The following is a 22,484-nucleotide window of genomic DNA, read 5'->3' as shown; positions in this document are numbered from 1 at the left end:
CTATAATTATCCTCCAACATTCCTCATTCTGCTATGGATTTATTTTTTCACCTTTCAGAGAGTTTTAATTCCGGGTGTTCCCTCTGCATACCTATCTTCCCCTGTATCCTGGCATTGCCTTCGTTCTTATTCTTAGTGGTATATTGTCTTTTCATTCTTACTATTAGTGATAGCTTTGGCTTTGTCTGTTTCAGTGTGGTTGTTCTAACCTTTGCCCATCTTTTATGTTCACAAGATCAGCAGTTTTTTTCATCATGTGAATAACTATCTGCTTTGACTCTGTTTCATCAGGCAATTTGCACTAAATTTTGGGAACTACATGTGTGGATTAGTTTATTTTTTTTTTTGCTAAAGAAGCCTTTTCTTGCCCAAACCCAATACCTCATTTTTTTCAGGGTTTTCATCAGTTCCTCACTTAGTTGGGCCTAACCTTCTCATCTTTGGTTGTACTCAGTGGAGTTAAACTCTTGTTGGTTGAGGGTTCTCACATGTTCATTTGTAATGCTACAACACAACTGTAACACGTGCAAACGTGGATATAGGTGGGAGCTCAAGACCAGTGGTGAGCAAAGATCAGTGTATATAGAAGGCAATAATTGCTGTGTGAGTAGAGGTAAATATCTATTGGAAATGCATTTTCATTGCACAAAAATGTCAACTTTCTACTTAATTACACAACCTGCAAATTTAAACTTATAATAGTTGTTTTGGTTTTGTAGTGGATTTTCATTTTAAATTTTATAATAGTTTTGGTTTTAATAGTGGATTTTCCTTTAAGTCTGGCTATGTTATTTTTCAAAAATAATAATTTTATTCTAACATGTAAGAATGTTTTGCAAATTGAAAAATAACTCTTTACTCAAGTTGTAATTTTGTTTACCACAATGAATATTTGTTTTTATTATTATGTTTGTTAGTATGAGTTCTAGAACTAGTGAAATGACTTTCGTGTTGTGATTGGGCTAGAGAAACCTAAAGCCTGTAGTTGTCCACATTTTAAGCATAATAAAATATGACTTGATTTCAATGAAGATGATTCACTTATGTAAAAGGATTTATGATGTTTTGCAAAAAATTTGTATGTGGTAGAGAAAAATGGCTTCATTGCACAGGTATTACCGTAGAACATAAAATCTCAAAAAATGATCGCAGAACAGTATCAGATATCACTTGTGTAGTTGGTGTTCATACTGTATAATCTCAAAGCATAAACATACCACACTATGCAGCTACTTCACTTTAAATTATGTGTTTTAAAATTATTGAGTATGTTACTTGCATAAGTTTAGGAAATCAATCAGTGATGTTATTTTTTCAGAAAAGAGATAAATTAATTTGTGGTAAATTTATTAGATACAAAAAAGTGTAGTTTCTTTATAATATGGCTGTTAAATTATTTCTTACCTAAATTGGCTAAAATGGCATAATTAGGAAATACAAGAGTTTGCAAAGACAAATTACACTGCAATACACTGCTCTGTTCATAAATGTTTGTGTGTATGTGTTTCTGGACAGTATATCCTGAGTACACAGGTGAGTTTATTTAAGTTTATCCTGAGGTTCACAACTGAGCATAAATGTGTCTCATGAAAACATGTGGTCAAATATTCTGATTACACAATTGAGCATGAACAGGCATATCATGAGTACATGAATGAATGTGCACAAGTGTTTCTTGAGTGCTCAGGTGAGATTATATACAGATGAATGTATCTTGATATTACATTTGAATGTGGAGAAGTGTGTTCTGGGTATACAAGTGAGCTTGAATGAGTTTGCCTTTATTGAAAACATCAGCTTGTGCTTTTCTAGTTCATTGCCTTGGCTTGCTAAGGAATCTAAAAATTCAGAAAACATTGCTTAATGTTACAAAATTCTGATATGCTTTTTAACATGTAATTCTGTCTTAAGATCTATTAATACTGTCTTTATTTCAAGAGAAATATAAAGTTAATGTACACATGTTTTAACAAAATATATAATAATGCTTAGGCTGTAATAGTAACTAAGTAAAAATATATAACTTTAAGAATACCAGTATTTGATGTAGATAATTTAACATTTCTCTACCTGGTTTACAATTTAGTTTTTTGCTGTTGATATTAACTTGTATCTTATTTTGTTGCAAAAAGCAAGAACTTGCTGGCATTTTGAACTACTTTTGAAAAACTTGTTTCTATTTTTTTAATACTCTATAAGTATATTGTAATAATACCATTCACATTTTATATTATAATCTTATTACAAGTCTTAACAGACTACAAGTCATTAATTACTATTGCTTAATGCTTGGTTTTTCTTTCAAGAAAATAGGTATTTGTTCTTGAATGTTTTGTGCTTCAGTTGACAGAATATGAATTGTCCATTGCTGCCCAATTAGTGGATCCTGAAAGTATAGGAATCTCTTGGAGTGACATTGCAGGATTGGATGATATCATCCAAGAGATCAGAGAGACTGTCATATTACCAATTCAGAAGAGAGAGCTTTTTCAAGGATCATCATTGATACAACCACCAAAAGGTAAAGGGACATTTTGTTGAAATGTAAGTGTTTTGCTTACAGTTTTATTAACATTTTCTGTATTTTTAACTTTTAAAGTAGGTTTATTTTTATTTCAATTTTTAGAATTTATAGAAGACACTTGAGGGCTGAAAAATAGACCTTGATATAATGAATAATACAACTTCAGCAAATGAATAGTTTATCTAAACTCAAACTTCTCAAACAATACCTCACCCCCACACACACAAAATAGCATGATTCCCTCACACATTTGGCTATGAGATTTGCAAGCTGCTAGCCTTGAGCTATACCACCCCCCTAAAAATATTTTTAACATTAACTGAAAGATTTCATGATGATGACATCATACTACAATAGCCCTTCATCAGTAGGAGAGCAATACACCTTCCTTGTACAGTGAATCCCCTAAGCACATGCACTTAAAATAATATTCTCTTCCTCAGCATTGTCTCAAACAGACGTATCTTTCAAAGTATTAGTGTTTGTAAGATTTTCAATAACTTTTGTTAATTAAACTTTGTTAAAGTTTAACTGCTTTATTTAATTTCACTAAAAAAAAATTTTTTTTGCTTACATGACATGAATTTTCAATTCAAAAGTACAGTTGACTTCCACATTGCCCCATGATGGTTATGATGTTACTAATGCAAGACCTGTGACTACTGGAGGCTTTTTGCCTGTGTAGGATGTGACAGCCATTGCTCAGTGTTTTGTGGGGTTTTCTGTACATTGGGCCTCCTCTTTCTATTCACTTGACTAATCTTCTTTCCCATTACTGACAATTATTTCAACTGTGTGCTTCCATAGGCACTACTTTATCTCTAGTGGAAAATCTTCATCTTTCTAACCTCTTTGATGTGATTTTGTAGGTATGCTCTTTTCATTCTCTTTTTACAAGTATCTTTCAATTTCTTAATTTTTATTTCTAATGCCAAATTGTTCCAACTTTATCTGTTTCTTACTACCTTCCTGAATTATCTTTTATTGCTTCACCTTATTTCTAGTGCTTCATCATGCTTCAGAAGGATTTTCTAGAGAGATTTTCTTTAATTTTATTTTCACCACTTTAGTCCATGATACTATTTCTGTTCTATTTCTCCTTACTTGATTCTTCTTCTGTTGGGATTTTTTGCAGTAGGATGGCCTTCTAACTAATGTTTGCCTACTTTCATCGTATCTCTGAGATTTTTATTGGGACCTCTTTTCTTTACTCTGAGGTCTTTGGCATGTTTCTGACTCAATGAAGACACAGGCTGAAGTGGCTCTGTATTAGTCCTCATTGTCTGCTTTGATTCCTTAACTTTCTCAAATTCACCTTTTTGTTCCTGTTCATAGAACTACGAAATCCACATCTCACCTTCTCTTTTTGACTTCCTGATCTCTTCTTTGGAAAACAGTTCCAATTTCATGATGTCACAGTTATCACTCATTTCCTCAGTGACTAGCCTATCAAGTCTGGCCCAGTGGGAACCAATCTATGGTGCTCTGCCAACTTTTGGTTTCCATTTTCAGTCTATCTTCCCACTTCTCTTTTGTTCCTCCATTGTATTTTCTTTTCTCCTTTCTTCAGTTCCATATATCTTCAACATCTCAAGGGTGAAGTCTTCAATCTCCTTGCCAAGAATGGCATCAAGAGAATATTTAATCCTAATGTGGGTTATTAATTTCATCTCTTTGTAGTCCTAAATAAAAGACTGGCATCCAGTTATTGACTCATCATCTCTCATCTAGTTTTGTTTTTTGTCAACCATCAACCAGTGGTTCCATTTGGAGCTTTGTTTGTTTTCCTCTTGTGACACATTTCTTTTAGTCTGTGGCTGATGAAATTTGATGTATTATGTAGTCTTTTGTACATTATTGTTTCCCCACCCTCCAGATGTATTCTTCCTTTTGGCATTGTGTCTGTGTCTTACACTTTTAGTTTAGTCATGGAGTATTTATCTACTATGCTCACAAATTGGGGCTGAGACTTGCATGGCTGATTCAATTCTCCTTGCCCCTTCTCAGGAGAATTCCTTCCCTTAAACTTGCATTCTTTTGCAGGAGGCTGTTTAGCTATGCTAGCTTGCCAAACATTCCAAGTCTTTTTTTTTCACACTTATCCAGTATTTGGTTCATCTGAGCATGTTCTTCAACTTTCATCTCAGTCTGAATCAGCTTTCACCAATTCACCTATAAGTGATAGAATATCTAGATACTAAGATTTGTGCTTATCAGTTATATGTATGAAGATTTTTAACTTCTAGGGACTTTGGCTTCCTTTGAATTACCCATTCCTTTAGTCTGTATGCATGTGTGCTTCCTCTAAAAAGATACCATTACTTCTTCACTCCTCTTTTCTAAAACTTGTGTTGGCTACTCAATTATGTCAGCTCCACAAGTTAGGCATTCCCATGTCATCTCCCAAGTAAATTTTGTCTTTTCACACATGCTTCTCTGCTAGGCTGGTGCACATCTCTGAATGGTGACATGACTTTGGATATGTTGGCTCCAGAAGAAGATTAACTCCATCTCACATATTCAGACTTCTTATATTTCATCAGGCATTTTCAGATTTTCTTCTTGTGGATCAACTAGTCTTGAACCACACTTACAATTCCGTGGTCATTTCTTATATCAACTGTCAGTGGAGGTACTCATTACAAGACTTGGCTTCTGTGCATTGGACCTATATTTTGGGCTCATTCTCATCGGATTCTTCTAATTCCAAGGAATATGAACTTGGTGGCAGGTCATCTCTTTTAGCTGGACAAAATATCACTGAAATGATATAAATAATATCATATAATGTGATTAAATATGATTTAATAATATCATATTTATAATATAAATAATATAAATTTCCTTTTTGTGCTGAAACACAATCCTGCCTGTGGGTCTTCTCCAAGTGTTCTTGAAGGTATAATGGTTTGCACACATTGTATGTTTAAATCCAGTGAAATTGAGATGAATTAGTAAACCTGTAAAAAATCATTAAAACTTTCAACTCTGAATTTTAAAACACAAGTAATGCATAATTTACTGAAATGTAGAAATAGAATATATTTGCCATTTAACTGTCTATTAAACTAATATGTATAAGGTGTGAAGCAATAGCCGGTACTAGGGACACTACTATCCACAACGGATGCTAAGTTAAATATGCTTGGCATTTGAAAAATAATCTTATGTCTCATTTATGTAGGAGAGACTAACTGTGAGTTCTGTTCTGTTATTATAATCTCATTCAGGAACAGAAGAAAAAGAAAGCTTTCTTAACAGTGGATTACTTCAGTATGTGATCCTGGCATCTGGAAGTTGGGAAAGAAATAAAATTATTTTCTAAGAATGTTAGCAGTTGAAAAAATCAAACTAATGTGTGAAATTTGACCTTGTATGCATAGAACTTTCACTAGACTGTTGTAGAGGTACATAGAGTTATATTAATATATAAGCAATGCCACATTGTATTTCAACAGTATGCACATTACATAACCTAAATAAAATGCTAATTTCATAAAAATTCATTGTGAATAAATCTTTTTAATTAAATTTTGAAAATAACTCTCATTAAGGGTTATTGTGGTTCTGTGCACATTTACACACACTCAATTCAAGTTGTTTGTTTCATGTTTCTTACATCATCTTTTTTTGAAGACATATTCTTCTGGCCTGTGGTCATTGTAATTTGGATGTATATGCTATTGATGTTTCCCACACACTTTTCTTGTACTTACTTGCATCTCTACCTAGACCGGATCTTTCTTTTTGAGACTTTAGCTGCTCAGGAAGGTGGACAACCTTTCTCTCCTTCCTGCCTCCCACTTTAATTTTGAATCTCTATCCTCATTCGGTTCTGATTTGTTTGGTGTTCCTTGGCATGTACATCAACTTTTTTCCGGTGTCCCCATCATTATTTGTTTCTACCTTGGGATTTTGTTTTTGTTCATGGACCTCTTGTATTTCTTTTAGAGAATGAGTCTGCCAACTCCTGTGACTGGACATTGAAATTTGCAGGTTCTCTCACTTTTTGTCACGTCAAATTCGTCTATCTAACAGTATTTCATCTTGGATGAGATCCTTCAGACTGGTATGTTGACAAATCTAAGCTGCATGTTACTTAATCTCCATTATCTTCATCATTTGGCTGTTTCATCTTCTATGGGATTTCATTTCCTTCTAGTCAGTGTTCTTTAACCTACAGACCTTCTTTGAGAAGGTAAGTACATCTTTTTTCTTCAATGTTCTAAGATCCTATTAAATGGCTAGTGCTGCTTCCAAGGATATGCTTATTTCCCAAAATCTGTGTCAAGCCAGAGATAATGGAAAGTGCTTAACCCATTTGCCCTTGCACTATCAGTCTTTATTATTTAAATGTTGTCTTTAAAATCACCATACTTAATCTTATGGCATTAAACTTGTTGCTTCATCTATACCATATCTTCCATAGACTGTTATGAAAAAAGCTGGCATCGTGGATGTGACTGACTACTTCTTTGGTTATACATGCCAGCTTAAAAAATATGGTTTTGTACTACCTATTGTACTGTCTACAGTAAAAGACCTTTCTGACATACATCTGATGAGGACCTCGGCACTTCTCTGTAACTTGTCAGTGTGTATCCTATGCCCTTATTCATGTGGGACACAAGGAGGTTGTATTTCCTTCCTATTGAAGGAGGACTATTGTCACACAATGATGTCAACCTATTCTTTCAGAGTTCATGTTAATCATAAGGTTTATAGGTGTGAGGGAGCCCAAGACTAGTGGCATGAAAATCTCACAGAGAAATGCATGAAGGAAGGAATCAGTTATTTTGTATTTGAAGTTATCTGTCAGAAACACATTTTTCATGTAGGGCAGATGTTAACACTTTTTTACTCTAAGGCTTACAGCATCACACATACTGTTCTAAATTGTGTGCATTAATATAATACAACTTGTACAAAACAGCTAATACTAGTACATCTTCTGGATGTATTATGTAATTCTCTTGTTAACTGATAATTATTGGATGATATGAAGCTAAATAATAAAAATCTGTTTCAGTATTCACTGGTATTTCTTGACTTAATGATTTGTGTTTCTTTCAATGACCATCTGAAATAGACATTACGTTTATACAAGGAAACCATAATAATAGTATTCTTAAATTCAAAATTTTGATAAACAGAACCAATAACTCAGCTGCAAATTTATCAGTAATTTTCAGTTTCCACAACAGCTATGTTTTTCTCATTGAAAATGTATGTACTTTTCAGATATATCTGAATATTTGCTCTAAATATAAAGTAATATTTAAGTAATGAGTTGCATTATTTTAAGGGAGAACAAAATGCATTTGCATATCAGACACCAAAACATCAAAGCCAAATTAATTTTTGCTCCTGAAACACATAAACCTATCCAAAAAAAGCAAAAAGATAGTTTATACATCATGTTATAATGAATTAAGGAGAAACTTCTATGCTTTGAGCTTGATAGGTGTACACCCCTAGTCTCAAGACATCAATATGAGTTCCAATTTAATTAGTCAGGTTTTTTACATATTCTTGATTTTTACACATTAGCACCTCAATAAACAGAAGTAAGGTGAGATATAGAGGTTGTGTTTTGCAGTGGGTAAAACTGAATTATGGCAATTATTAAAGTAATTTAAATATGGAAATAGGATTTCATGAACATTTAGGTAAAGTATATGCTTTGAGCTTGGAGACCTTGGTATATTAGTATGTATGCCATTGAACAGAAAAGATTAGTGAGATCAAGGAATGCTATGTTTGATTGTGGCAGATTGATGCATTTGAAGTTATTATTACATAACTTATATATTTGTAACTCTAAGCAAACAAATTGTTGAAGAAAAGTTCTGTATCTAAGCTTTCAGAAGTTAAACCTAATATCTCTAATTTTCAAGGTTATATTGCCAGGATTTTTATTCATTTCACTTCTCAGAGACAACAGAAGATTAATCAGACTATTAAGATTTAACTGTCTTGGTCAAATTAAATCTAATTCTGTTATGCTTTGACAAAAACAAGTTAAAAAACTAATGTCTTGTTTAGTACCATTTAATTACTTTTTTTAAAAACTCTGAAGTATTTATATTTTTCCTGTAATAATGATACCATAACTAAATGCTACATCACCACTGTCCTTACATTAATAAAACCAAGGACTGTGTTTACTCTTTTCACCATGGCTAAATACTTAGCTGAAGACTTTATCTACAATCCTCAATTTGCCCAGTACCTTTGCATTTATCATTATTAAAACTAATTTTCATGTACTGCCTAATACTCAAGGAAGTGATTTCAGTAGAAAATGAACAAAATTCTTGTGACAGACTTTTAGTGCATCTTGCTTGTAACTTTTTGTCAAATGAAAAAATACCCACTTATCACCATTGCATTTCACTTACAAGAAACTTTTCTGTTCATTTTTTTAGCTCTAGAGTGACATTCTAAATATATAATTTAATGATCTATTTCATATAATCTATTATGTAACATTTTATAAAGAATTTTCAAAAATTCAAGATGCATAACTTCGATTGGGGTAAGGTAAAAATAAAACTTCTAAAACCATGCTGAGAATCATAACCTAAATCCTAACTTTGAAAATGATTTTGGCAGTATATTCTATCATACTGCTTAAAACAGAAACCTAATTAACAGATCTGTAGCCCTCCAATTTTTTTCCTATCATTTTATTTGAATAAATATAGATCATCAGGTTTTTTTGTGTTTTTTTATAAATCATCAATTTATTCCTTGTTATACTTTTCAAGATTTGAAGCTACAGATTTTTAGGGCTAGAAACTTTAGTCTGTAGAAAATTCTAAAGACAGTTCACAAGGAGAATTAGAAACAAGTTTCATTTTTAAAGATGCCAGTCAATTTAAATTTTTTCTTACTAATAAAAATTATTTAATACTTTAGTCATTCCCTCTTCTTATTTAAGTTCCTTTTAAAAATATTTGAAAGGTGAATATTATGCTTGACTTTTTTTTTTTAGCAATTAGTGTAAACAAAAATATTTAAAGTCCATTTGATGTTTTGAGTTAAGAAACTTTCATAATCTGCTCTACTTAATGGATTCTTGTTTTTTGTTTTGTTTTGTTGTGAACTGTATCATAATTCACTTTACAGTAATTTTGCATTCATATTAGTGGAATGTTGTGTATTTAATATTTCATATATCTATTAATATTGGGCTTTTGGTTAAATTATGGAAGGAGTACATTCCTTCTTAGGTAATTTTATTGAATTTACAGAAATGTTTTAAATATTTAATATTGCCTATTAAGCTTGAACATGTAGTATTTTTCTTACAAAGTACTTTTCAGTTTCTGGAAATCAGCTCTTCTAAAATTGGAGTAAGAGTCTTATTAACTTTACAATTGGTTCTGGTAAAAATCTCAAGTGGTACATCACCAATGTTTAAGTGCTCTAACACAACTAATTTCTAATTGTATTCATCCACTGGTAGGTCAGCAGTAAGGTTATGGATTATAATGTTAGTGTGAGTTCCCATGGTGACAGAACATACATAGCTTACTGTGAAACTTAGCACTAAAGCAAAGAAATTAGACTATTGTTGGGTAAATTATTTTATACCCTTTTTCATGTGAAAAAATATATACTATATAAAAACTGTTATCTATTTTGATGGTTACTAAATAGTATAAGCACTAAATTTTATCATAGGCTGCAAGAGTGCAAGTTTTGTGGAGCTATCAAAATACAAGCCATAAAAAAAATTCTCATTTAGATTTTTCCATTTAAGTTCTGTTAAACTGTTACTGAAATCAAATGTTTACTCTTTTACCAAGTACTAGTATAAAAGCTCATCAAATACGATGGGAAACCACTGTTTGAATGTTCAATGAAAATTATAGAATTTAACTAAAACAAATTTGTCTACCTCCAAAATGCATGTACTCTTCATTTATTTCATCAGTCTCAAATTAATTATTTAATTAACACATTTTTAATAAATCTGTGCAGAAAAATGAAATACTATCATGAAAAAAATATGTGCATTCTGAAAGAGAGAAAATAGCACTCTTGAGCCTTTTTACTGTATTCTAGGTCAGGAATTACAAAACATAGTGCAGATGTTCCAATTCAAGTTTTCAAATTTTCTGTCTGTACAAAGGATAAAAGATATTTGGTAGTAATAAACATTTATTTTTCTTTATATATTACAGCAAGTAGGTAATATGTGTGTTAAAATGCCAAAAGATTAATTATTAATTAACACTCTTGCACCATTTAAAGCTTTTTAAACACTAACTCTATGACATTAGTAGTCTGATTTAAGAATTAAACCCAATGCATAAATGTAATGTAAGGATTAACTGAAGACTGGTATTTTTTTTTTTTTTCTTTTGGCTAGATCTCAGTATTATAGAACTTCAGAATGAAACTATTTTGCTGTTATATAAACAAAATTATCAAAAATAAAGAATAAAAACATCTTTCTAATAAATCAACACTAATTTTGAACATTCAACATATGCACAACAGCTGGCCTAGGAACAGTCAGGTGATACTTTTGTTGCTAAACAATTATGAACATTGTTGAGTATTACCATAAAAAGAGAAAGAAAGCTTTCTTGACAAAGTAAGAAAGGGAATAAGCCTTTTATTATTAATGATGAACATTCTTGTTACATGTAAAGATAGTTTAGTTTTTTTGAGGTAATTCTGTATTTTTTTTAACCAGTAGTGACTTAACAATGTCCACAGGAAGTTTACATTTAAACATTTGTAGTACTGATTGTTTTAAAAGAAAATAAGTGAATATTTTAAACTTTTATTTGGTTTTTATTGCTGAAAGAATGTGTAAAGATGTAGTTTATGTAAAGGGATGTCATAAGATCTATAATTTATGAAATAATGAACGTTAGATTGTACTTAATGTATTCTTGAATTTACCAGATTCAGAATTTTTCTAAACCTTCAATTATTGAATGAGTAACTTGATCATTTTTCAAGTTATTTCCCCAAACTCTACTTAACTGTAATTAACTGTTTTCCATCTTTTGTGTCATCTTGTTCTTAAATCTCTTAACAAAAAAAATTTAAGAATATTTTGCATTCTTGTTTTATTATAAAGGTGTTCTTCTTCATGGACCACCAGGATGTGGGAAGACAATGATAGCCAAAGCTACAGCAAAAGAAGCAGGTGGGTGGTATTAAAAACTGATAGAGGTAACATGTGGTTTAGTGTATGGAGGTAATTTCAATGTGGTTAACTTATGACTTGCTGGTTAAGAAAAGGCAACTTTTTTGTGTTTTAAGTTGGTGATTTAAAAATTTCATTTACTTTGCCTCTTACTGCTTTACTGATCCATGCATATTTTTTTAGGAGCTCGGTTCATAAATCTAGAAGTATCCTCACTCACTGATAAATGGTATGGAGAGTCTCAAAAGTTAGCAGCAGCAGTATTCTCACTGGTAAGTTAAAAATTCAACAGGAAGACAATTTCTCACTTGACTTAAAAAGATTGAAATTAGGTGCATTTGAAAAATGTTTTTAATTTTCTGTTATTAGTAACTACTGTTCCTCTTCCAAAAAAACAAACATTTTTCCTAAATATTTTAGTCTTAAACAGGTTGCTAATTATAATCCAGCAAGTTTATGTAATATGCTAACTTTATGTGAACATGGTAAGTTTACTGGGCCTCTCCTGTATTGGAGAATTAATGTTTAATATAATTCTGGGTTTGGCAAGCTTTTAATAAGTGCAATAAGTCTGTTGTACACAAAATATCAGGTTTTAATGAAATATTTTTACAGAAGATTTACCTGTGATTTTACTGAACCAATCTGACTAGTCTAAGTTCAAAGTGATTTTCATGCTAAGAATGAAAATACGTTTTTGCATCTTAAAGTTTTCATATTACGTTTGCATAACCTATAGAACTTCTAAATTAATCTCAGTTTTTTCATAAAACATTATATTTTATTGTCATAATGTCTATCTCTAACACTAATTGTAGTGAAATCATCAATCATGACCAATGAACAGTGAAATGAAAGTTGAGAAGTATTAAAAAAATGAAAAATACCATTTGTTTTTCCTGTGATACATAATTTTCCTGTTTTATATAGTTTTATCTTCAAAGTTTCAACTGTTAACCTTTTCATATCTATTTTCTGTAAATTCATTGTTTTATTGTAAATACAACTTACTTGAGCAATAATTATCACTTCACAAGCAATGTGTATAACTGGAAGTAATTAGTCATGGGTTGTAAACCCTTCAAACCCAGATATGTGACATATATGATTTTTACGGGTTTAAAACATGACTGAGTTAGGTCTTGCCTTTTTTCTCACTAAATTAGTTCCTCAAATAAAATGTCACGGAGTTTTCAGGTGTACATTTTAGAACATAAAACATATTGGGCAATATATCCTAAATAACTATGACTGGCTTTCTAAATTAGTAAAAAAAATGAAATGGGTCAAATATCTAATTAAGAGCAACAAAATAATAAGCAAACTTTCTGACAAATCTTGTAAATAAGTTTACTCTTTCTGTTTATTTTTATTAAAATCTTATAGCAAATCTCTGAAAGAATTATTGAATTATAGTGGGGTGTGGTATATGGGTTTGACTTGTTATATTTCAGTAAAGAAAGAAGCTTGGAGGCCAGAAATTTATATTCTGGCTTACCAGTATAAGCATATAATTGGAGGGACATTCAGAAGGGTAGAATGAAAATCTAAAGTAGGCAATTTGAAGCACAGACCTCACATGGTACAGTGGAATGAAGATTTGGAATTATTTAAATAATTTTGCTTTTGAAACTAAGAAATTAAAAACTCAGGTAATGTAAACTTTTGAATTAGAAACTATGTTTTGGTGCAAAGATTATTGACGTACATTGATAATAAAGTTGTTTAACTAAGTTTGAAGGCAAATCTAAAAAGGTTGTGACATGCACCCTTTGACCCTCTTTTACACACACACAATTGTGTGTTAGTTGCTAGTTATACTTGAAATATTTAAGTCTTGGGTAGATTATCAGTTGTGCCCTATTGGTACCAAACATATTAAATTTGTGTCAGTTGCTAGTTGTGCCCCATTTTTTGTATGTAATATAAACTTAAACTTGGGTAGCAGAAGCACAGGTTGGCTCTATGGTTAGTTTGGATTTTGAAGCTGATGCAATACCACAAAACATTCCCCACACCTTAAACTCTGGGTGCATTATAAGAAGGATCATTAATTCCTTAGTATGTATAGTGCATTGTAGGGTACTTCTGATTTTTCCTTCCCTCTGATGAGCAGCTAAAAATTGAGATAGTGGCAGACAGCCTTTGTATTTTTGCTATAAATAAAATACAAATTCATTAAACGGTTTGTAAATTGCTATATTTGCTCCATGTTATTTATGTGATACCTAGCATTTTTTATCTGTACTCCATTCTCATTTAAATTTAGGAAAAAGTATATGTCTCTAAAGTAGTTCTAAAACTCTATGCTAACTTCTCCATATGACTGTGCTATATTAAGTGCTTTGGTGCAACTTTTTTTCCACTGTAAATTATGAATATGAACTTTTAGATTATTTCAGATTTGAAGTGATGAAAGAGAATTTTTTAATGTAGAATCTTAATTATTTTCTTTTGAACCTAGATTTTGTTGTTTGTTTTGTGTAAGCAGTTAAAAAAATGATTTTTTTGTCCAAATGTTAAATGTTAGTCTGATTTAGAAGTTTTAACTAGAAGTGCAGTAATATATCAGTAGGATATCAGCCTGGTACTGATATAAAGAAAAAATCAAGTTATTAACTACAGGCTATTTTGTTGTAGACAGTAATGGACACTGACATTTTTGCTTGTTGCTGTGTAGAATGTTGTAATGTATAAACAGTTAACAAAAAAATGTATTTGCTATAATGTGTAAATTAATACGTGATTGACACTTGCTGTAAAAGAGCACATTTTGGAATTTTTGAAAACAGCAACAGCACAGCTTATTGCAAACTGTGCTACACACATTTTGCATAGAAGCAATGCATTTAAAAATTTTAGCATGAATTTAAAATGCTACCTCAAGGTACATTACTCCTTTGAAGAACCTTCAGTGTAAGCCTAGCAAACCACCATGTTTAGTTTAGTATACAGGTTTAACTTGGGTCATTGTGATCCCATGTTGGAATTCTAGGATTAAAAATTTGATGTGCTAAAATATTTCTAGGAAGTCATGAATATTATTCTTATGCATTTGTTTATTGCTTTAATATGTAAATTACTTAAACTTGTTACTATTCATTTTTACTACTTATTAAAATATTTATCACATCAATTTCTTTAATTTTTTTTCTATCTTGATCTGCATTGCTTATGAACATGTCTTGAAACTGAAAGCTGTTTTTGTGTCCTGAAGTAGCAAAAGTTGTTGGGCTGAATTTTGTAAAACAAATGGATTAGTTTTATACTGACTTTTTTGTGTTGAAGTTAATGGCTATGTTTACATGTGAAAAGTTTTAACTATAAACTAACATTTTTTGTGGTGGTTATTCATTTTGTTAATTTCCTGAATTAAATGCATCAAGTAAATACTATTAATAAGTTTTTTAAAAAATTCAATGTAAAGAAATAACTTATAGCTTAAATTTTAATTTGTTTAATAGAGTAAAATACTGTAATAGTGGACACAATAGTACAGCATTGTCTAGATCTCGTTATTAAAATCTTTGAAAACACTGAAACTTGTGTGTACATTAAGATGTCATAAAGTAATTAATTTTTAATCTAAGTTGAGCTATCATGAATCCATGAAATGAAATAATCTGTTTTTATTATGTAATTCTAATTAGAATTTTTATCCTTTTTTCAGGCTGTTAAGATACAACCTTGCATAATATTTGTTGATGAAATTGGTAAGTAAAAGTACTGTGTGAGTTAGCTCTTTATACCAGACCAAGACAAAATTACTTATTTATATACATGTGTATATGTTCATACATATGCCATGTATTCATGGAGAGTTTGAGGAGGTTTTACTGAACCTCCTGTTTTTGTGATATAAAAAAATTATGCTTATATACTTATATCACAGCTGCTTATGGTATTTAACAATTTCTACATAGTTTACATTCATCTGATGAAGCATTAGCTTTTTTGGCATGAAATAACAGATACCTTTAGTATTAGCATGTTTTGCATAACAGGTATTGGCTTTTGATCCTGCCAATTAGAACTCCCCCTTTTAAACACATATATACACATACAATACCAGTCATAAGTTTTAGTTCAAAGTATTAGTATTCAAGTTTTTCAAAAGAAGATAGAAAAAAACGTTGTTTTGGTTAACATGTATCTATGCTCGTTATTATGCTATTGGACATAAATAGCTCATTTTAGAACATAAAATTAATAAGAAATTTTTAATAGATCCTCTATTCTTAACTTTTGAACATTGTAATGGTGTTCCTATTTCATGATATGGTCAGTTTTATGAATAACTTCCATTCTTATTGTAGAGTAGCATATCCATACCATCATAAACTCATGTTTCACTGTTTTGTTTAAACACACTTAAACTTCTTGTGGTTATGTCTTTAATCAGAAGCTCAGAATTTCTAAAGAGCCCAGTATTTAGTTCATCAGTCTATAGTTTATTGTCTTTTTCATTCTTCCAGTTTCTCTTGTCTTTTGAAAAATTTAAATTCTTTGTGTTTCTTATGGTATATAAAAGTTCTAGGCTGTATTTTGTTAATGTACATCTCATTTTGAAAATTCTTTCAGACTTGTCTTTTGTTGATTCTAATTTTTTTCACATCCTATAATTTCTTTATTTCTGAAGGGGCTTTGCAAAAACAAATAAATTATAAAGTTGTAAACTTTTATTGGCAGTTGACAGCAAAACAAAAACAAAAGGTCAAAGATAAGTACTTTTTCATGTGTATTTTTCATTTATTGTTATAAAAGTAAAGTGTCAAAATTAGAAACTTGTTAGGTTATATTAAATAAGATAATGAAAACATAGTTCTTCACTTATGTCATTCAGTGAAGAAGCATGAGCTATGTTTTCTCCAAGGGATTTACAACTAGTATAGTGGAAGTATTAGTTAGACATGGCTCAAAGGGCAATTATTAAAAAAATTTTAAATATAAACAGACTTATAATGTTATGGACGTAGTTATATGGAGAAACAACTGTACTTTACAGTCTGCATTCATTCTAGAAGGAAAGAAAGGATAATTTAGATTTCTTGTTTTAAGGTGATTGTAAGATTAGTCAAATTGACTGAGTTCACATAGAGTTAGGGTTGAGAAAATAAAATTAAAGTTTTACTGGACAAAATGTTTGATTTGTAGAGGGTGTCAGAGGTTATGCAAATGAAATTTCAAAATTTTCAGATGCAGAAAAGTGTTTTCAGTCATTACATAAAAATCACTTTGCAGCCAACACTGACTCTATATATTAACAAATAAATCTTTAGTGAAAATACTTCATTAAAAAATCTTATTTTTTTTTTGTGTACAAAAGGCTTCTAATAGTTACTGAAAGTTGGCCAAGTTTCATGAAGATACACAAAACTTGTTAAAAGCTATAGTATGAAAACTGATGGTTGTTTTATGGTTACAAGGCCAATCACATTAACTGACACCATACAGAAAGAGTTAAGTCTCAAAATCATCATTTTATTTTGAAAAAAATACTGATTATTTCTTGCATTCAAAGGTTTACAGTGTCTAAATATAGAGGTTGATTACTACCAAAAAGCTTGTAAGTTATTTTTAAAACAGTTTGTAAATTGTAATATAATTTGTCTGTGTAAATGTAGATTTCAATAAGAAATTTGCAAATTATTGCAAACAACATATCCCATAGTTTTAAGAGATTATTTGTTTACTTTTTTCTGTCTTAGACTCCTTTTTACGTTCCCGAGATACTCATGACCATGAAGCAACAGCTATGATGAAAGCGCAGTTCATGAGTTTATGGGATGGATTAATTACTGATCCAAAATGTCACGTGATCATCATGGGGGCTACCAATCGACCACAAGATGTTGACAGGGCTATCCTTCGTCGAATGCCGGCAATGTTTAATGTGGGACTTCCGGTAAGATGCTGAATTTAAATTTCTATTTGTTCTACAAGGATTTTAAATGTCAAATTGTGTGTGTGTTCTAATGTTTGTACTTGCTAGGAATTATTTTAATAACTATGTGCTACAAAGGCTTAGAATGTCTAGATATGTGTAATGCTAGTATATTTCAGTATATCTGGATGTGTGTTATACTCTGCATGTTATAAGAATTTTGGCATGTTTAAATATGTGTTGCATGTGCTACAGGGTTTCTGTATATCTAATTTGTGTAGTACATAGAGATATGTTGTGCAGTGCATGCTACAAAGTTTTAGTATGTTTAGATGTAGTGCTATAAGGTTTTAGTGTGTCTAAATATCTGTTTTTCTGTATGATTGAAGGGTTTTATTAATGTTTACATATATATTGTACTGTGCATATTGTAAGGATATTGCATTGTCTGAATATGCTTTTCCTGTCATATATACTACAGTAAGTCTAAATGTGTATGTTGTTCTGTACATGCTGCAAGGTTCTAGTATGTTGAAATGTGTTGCATTGTATATGCAATAAAGATTTAGTAAGTCTGGGAAGTACATTGTGTCATATATCCTAGAGTATAATATTGTAGTATGGTTAATCATGAGTTATATTGTGTTGTGTGTGAAATAAGGATTTAGTATGTCTGGAATTTACATTTTTATATATCATACAGTGTAATATTTTCATATGCCTATCTATGTGTTGTGCTCTATATGGAAGAAGGATATAGTATGTCTGGATATACATTATCATATATCCTGTAATATAGAAGTATGCTTAGCTATGGATTATGTGGTATTTATTCTGGTTTAAAATGAAATGGGAAGTAACAGGTGAGTTCTGCAGTTTTATTTTATACCTAGTCCTTCAATATCTCTGTTATGGTTGTGGACAAGGATCTGTTGAAACAAGCAAGTGAGAAAGCAGACAAAAATCCAACGTAAATTGGGTTTGGAAACTACCACCAAGAAAACTTCTCCTTTGCACACAGTGTGTTCTTCAGCCTCTTATCAGGCCCTGAAAATCTCATCACCTGGTCACATTTGTCGTTCTCAGTGTTATCTGTGTTGATGATGAACCCAAGACTCCTCCGGTCAATTGGAAAGAAGTAATTTGACAAGAGAATGTAATTTGTATGCAAATACTAGTCATTTGACCAGCCTTACTATCATGATACAAACAGAGGGTCAATAGATGCTAAATGTACAGATAGTGTGGTAACATGGTATACACATGTTACATAATCTAAGCTGTTGAGAGGAGCAGTTGTCAGTAGCTATACTGTTACTGCAGACTAGGGACTCTTACATAAGTACAAGACATTTGTTCTTCATTGTGTAAAGTGGCAATACTTATAAAATTTTCATTTGAATACCCAGAAGGTCCTGAATCACTCTAACTAGCACTTCAAATACTGCCTGAGTCAAACTGGAATTGACTGGATCAAGAATTAGAACAGTAGATTATTCAGTAGTTTGAGCAAAGAGTTTTGTGACACATTCTTTTCAAACTACTCAGTGAAAAGACAAAATGTCTGCAGAATATATACATTTTTATTATTTAATGATTTACTGTTATACATTTCTTTTAATATCTATGTTTGTTTTAGTTCAATGCATGTAACTTCTATTTTTAAATGTATATTGCACAAGTCCCACCTGTTCTCTAAATTTGTAGAAGATTCTTGAGGGTAAGAATCAACAACATATGTTTCATGAAAGTACTATTGTATCTTCAAATATTGTTGCCAAATGAATTTTTTAGAATCTCACCTAATGAGTATAAAAGCTAGTCATTGCAATACATGGTGAGGGAATATAATACTGATTGATTGCTAGAGTCAGTATACTATAATCCTTGAATAATTGTGATAAAAACTTATTATTTGGAAAACTACAAACACTTGACCAGTAAAATTTATAGATTTCAAATATTACAACCCATTTAACCTCAATGCATTAACTTTGGACATAAGTATTTGTACGAGGACATTAAATATCTCTGTCTGTAAAAAGTCAGCCCATAAGCAGTGTGATGCCAGCCGAGAATACACAGCTCACTAGTTTAAGCAAAGTGTAACAACATCAGCTAAAAATTAATTTGCTCTTTGTAAACCTGGACCATTGGTAAAATATTCAATTCTAAACCAGATAGAAGACTGAGTATTTGTTAGTTTGTAAAATTCTTGTATATAAACCGATATTATTAGTTGTATTATTATTTGTATATTGAAATATATTTGTGTTAAAAAAAGGAAATTGTGTGTATCAATCTTGTTGGCAAATATCATGAATTTGATACATGTCAACATTCATTTAACATTTAAATTTCCGGCTGTTTGAAGTTTTAATATGTAACATACGTAACATGAAAAATCAGTCTTATCCGAGTTATATTATAGTACATAACAATGGGAGATTTTAAATGAAATTTGGGTTGCCCATTGAATATTTGTGCCCTACTATCAGATTGGATTTAGATACTTTTGAATCAGATAGCAGATTTGGCAATATATACTGAAAATGCACCACAGGCATGAGCTATCACATATTATAGTACAGTATCAAACTAACTTCTTTGTTTTTGAGCATTTAATAATCTTAAACACTGGAATGTATAGTTCCACATGCATGAGCAGTTGTTGCATGTTCTTTTAGAGATTTCAGAAAGCAGCTATGTGACGGTGTGCTTGCTATTCCTGTTGCTGCCACATGCATGACCACCTGTGGCTTAGGATGATAATGATTTTTATTGATGTTTGTTTAATTTATCTAGTATATGTTATTTGCACTCTAATAATTGAGAAAATGCAACATTTAGAATCTATTAGAAATTATCAGTGCTGTGCATGATTCATGTACAAGCAGTATCATGCTGGTGTAATATTGGGTACTAAAAACATATAAATGGAAATGCTATCAGATTATCCATTTTATCTCAAATTTAACATTAGATGTGATATTTTTCTCTTCCCTAGTCTATACTTGCATTTGTTTAAATTCACAAGGTTTTAACAGTTAGGACAGCTTATGTTACTGTATTTAATGACTAGAATGCCAACAGTTGTTACAACAGGAGATGATTACAATAATTTTAAAAATGTTAAAAGACTTAAACAAAAATGCAAACCTTACTTTCTGAGCTGTTATGGTAATTTTTACAATGAAGTGTTTGTTTTAATTTCCTAGAAACATTGCACAGAAATAGCTGGAAAACCTAGAATTTTGTTATCTTACAGGCTATCAGTAATCTCAGGTATACTCAGAACACTCTGTTCGTAATTTTTGTCTCTAATTATTTTGGATTTCTGAAAAATAGAAGTTCAACATACAGCTAGATGTTATTTCATGGAGAACTTTCAGTTCTATCTTTTTTTACCTATTTACAAATGTTTTGAAGTGAATACTAATTCCTCATAGTTGCATTTATTTGTATCTATACAGCACAGAGATATAAAGCTACAGAACAGTGCTCATGACTTCCATGTTTACTTCATGAACCACTTATACTTTAAGTTTCTAGCATGGTGAATTATTTGCTTTTATTTTGTATTAGTAGTGTGTAGTAAACATGCTCAGAAATGGTGATATAGTAAACAACTTGCATTTTCAAATCGGGTAGTGAAAGCACTTAGTATTGTAATTATTTACATGCTGTGTGAATTCTCTACTAACCAAAAAATGTTGTATGCATATGTGCACATACATCCTTTCTGATATATAACATCTGCAAAGTTATATCACTTTCAGACACTTCCAAGATAAGGGAAACACCTCTGTCTAAGAGGAGATAGAACCTGGGAAGAAAGAAATACTAACAAAGTATAGAGTGGTGTGTGTGTGTGTGTATATATGTATAGAGAGAGAGAGAGAAGCTTTGTTGTTGTTTGTTTTGTTTTTTTGTGGCTGTCTATCCAGCTTAAGAGTGCACTTTGACAATTGCAGTGTAAAATTGAAAAAAATGTGTTTTCAAACATAAAGTTGATTTTTTTCTCATTCTTTATGGGAAAAAAAAATACAAAGAGTTTAGCTTAGTCTAAACTTTGTCTTTTCCATTTAGTTATACACATATACAGGTGAGAAAGCAAAGTCAACTAAAGTTCTTGTCACTGCCACATGGCCTTTGAAGTCAAGAGAGAAGTTGACAACTCTTGTACTCACCAACAAGATGGGTAACAGTATAGATTATACTATACTTCAAATGCAGTATGTTTGTTTTAGTAAGGCTTCTCCTGTAGCAGTACAATTTCCGTTTTTGCATCACTTTGTAGAGTCACATGTAGTGTTCCCATGATACCATTTTGGATTTTCTCATCTCGCATCAGTGTTATTTTTTTAATTATTTACTTCTCTATCTTTTCATTTAAACCTTTGTTTAGTAAACACAGCTTAGTTTTAGTGGAATTTGCTAACTGATTAACTATCAGGCTTATACATATTCTCACAAGTTGAATGGAAAAAAACTATAATATTGCTACAACTATTATACCCACGGTAGGTAGGGCAGATAGTCCATTTATAGGGATGTACGAAAATTGTCTGCAATATATATATATATAGATAGAGAGAGAGAGAGAAAGAGATAATAGTGATAATTGGAAACCCCAAGTTTGATAAATTGAATATTTGATTGTCTTGTGACACTTGATTAGCTGAACAAATAACTTGAATTAATTGTAAAACAGCAATAATTGGAAACTAATTTTAATTACTGGATTGTTAGTACAATTGCAATATGAATCAATTATATTAAGTAATGCTAAACAATGCTTAAAGATAATGGATTAATCAGGTTTAATTACCCAGTCCTCTATATAATGATGTTCCTTTTTCCATATTTATCAACTAGTTAAATGTTTGTGTACATATACTTCC

General features: G+C 31.0%; 1 protein-coding gene across 5 annotated transcripts in view; it reads left to right on the top strand.

Moving 5' to 3' along the window:
- The window catches only part of nmd (no mitochondrial derivative), a 43,465-nt gene that overhangs the window by 11,436 nt on the left and 9,545 nt on the right, over positions 1-22,484 (top strand). For 2 of the 5 annotated variants that reach the window (XR_013015949.1, XR_013015948.1), the window contains exons 3-8: positions 2,314-2,521; positions 11,628-11,696; positions 11,880-11,968; positions 15,367-15,409; positions 17,405-17,601; positions 21,670-21,781. Coding sequence is in view for 3 of the 5 variants with exons in the window: in XM_076462142.1 (XP_076318257.1) it covers positions 2,314-2,521; positions 11,628-11,696; positions 11,880-11,968; positions 15,367-15,409; positions 17,405-17,601 (606 nt within the window). In the remaining 2 variants the exon portion in view is untranslated. The remainder of the gene's footprint in view (positions 1-2,313; positions 2,522-11,627; positions 11,697-11,879; positions 11,969-15,366; positions 15,410-17,404; positions 17,602-21,669; positions 21,782-22,484) is intronic. The other 3 variants (XM_076462142.1, XM_076462139.1, XM_076462141.1) reach the window with 2 other exon arrangements.

The sequence above is a fragment of the Tachypleus tridentatus genome, chromosome 10, assembly GCF_004210375.1.
Source record: "Tachypleus tridentatus isolate NWPU-2018 chromosome 10, ASM421037v1, whole genome shotgun sequence".
NCBI classification, from domain to species: domain Eukaryota; kingdom Metazoa; phylum Arthropoda; class Merostomata; order Xiphosura; family Limulidae; genus Tachypleus; species Tachypleus tridentatus.
This window is presented reverse-complemented; position numbering and strand designations above follow the sequence as displayed.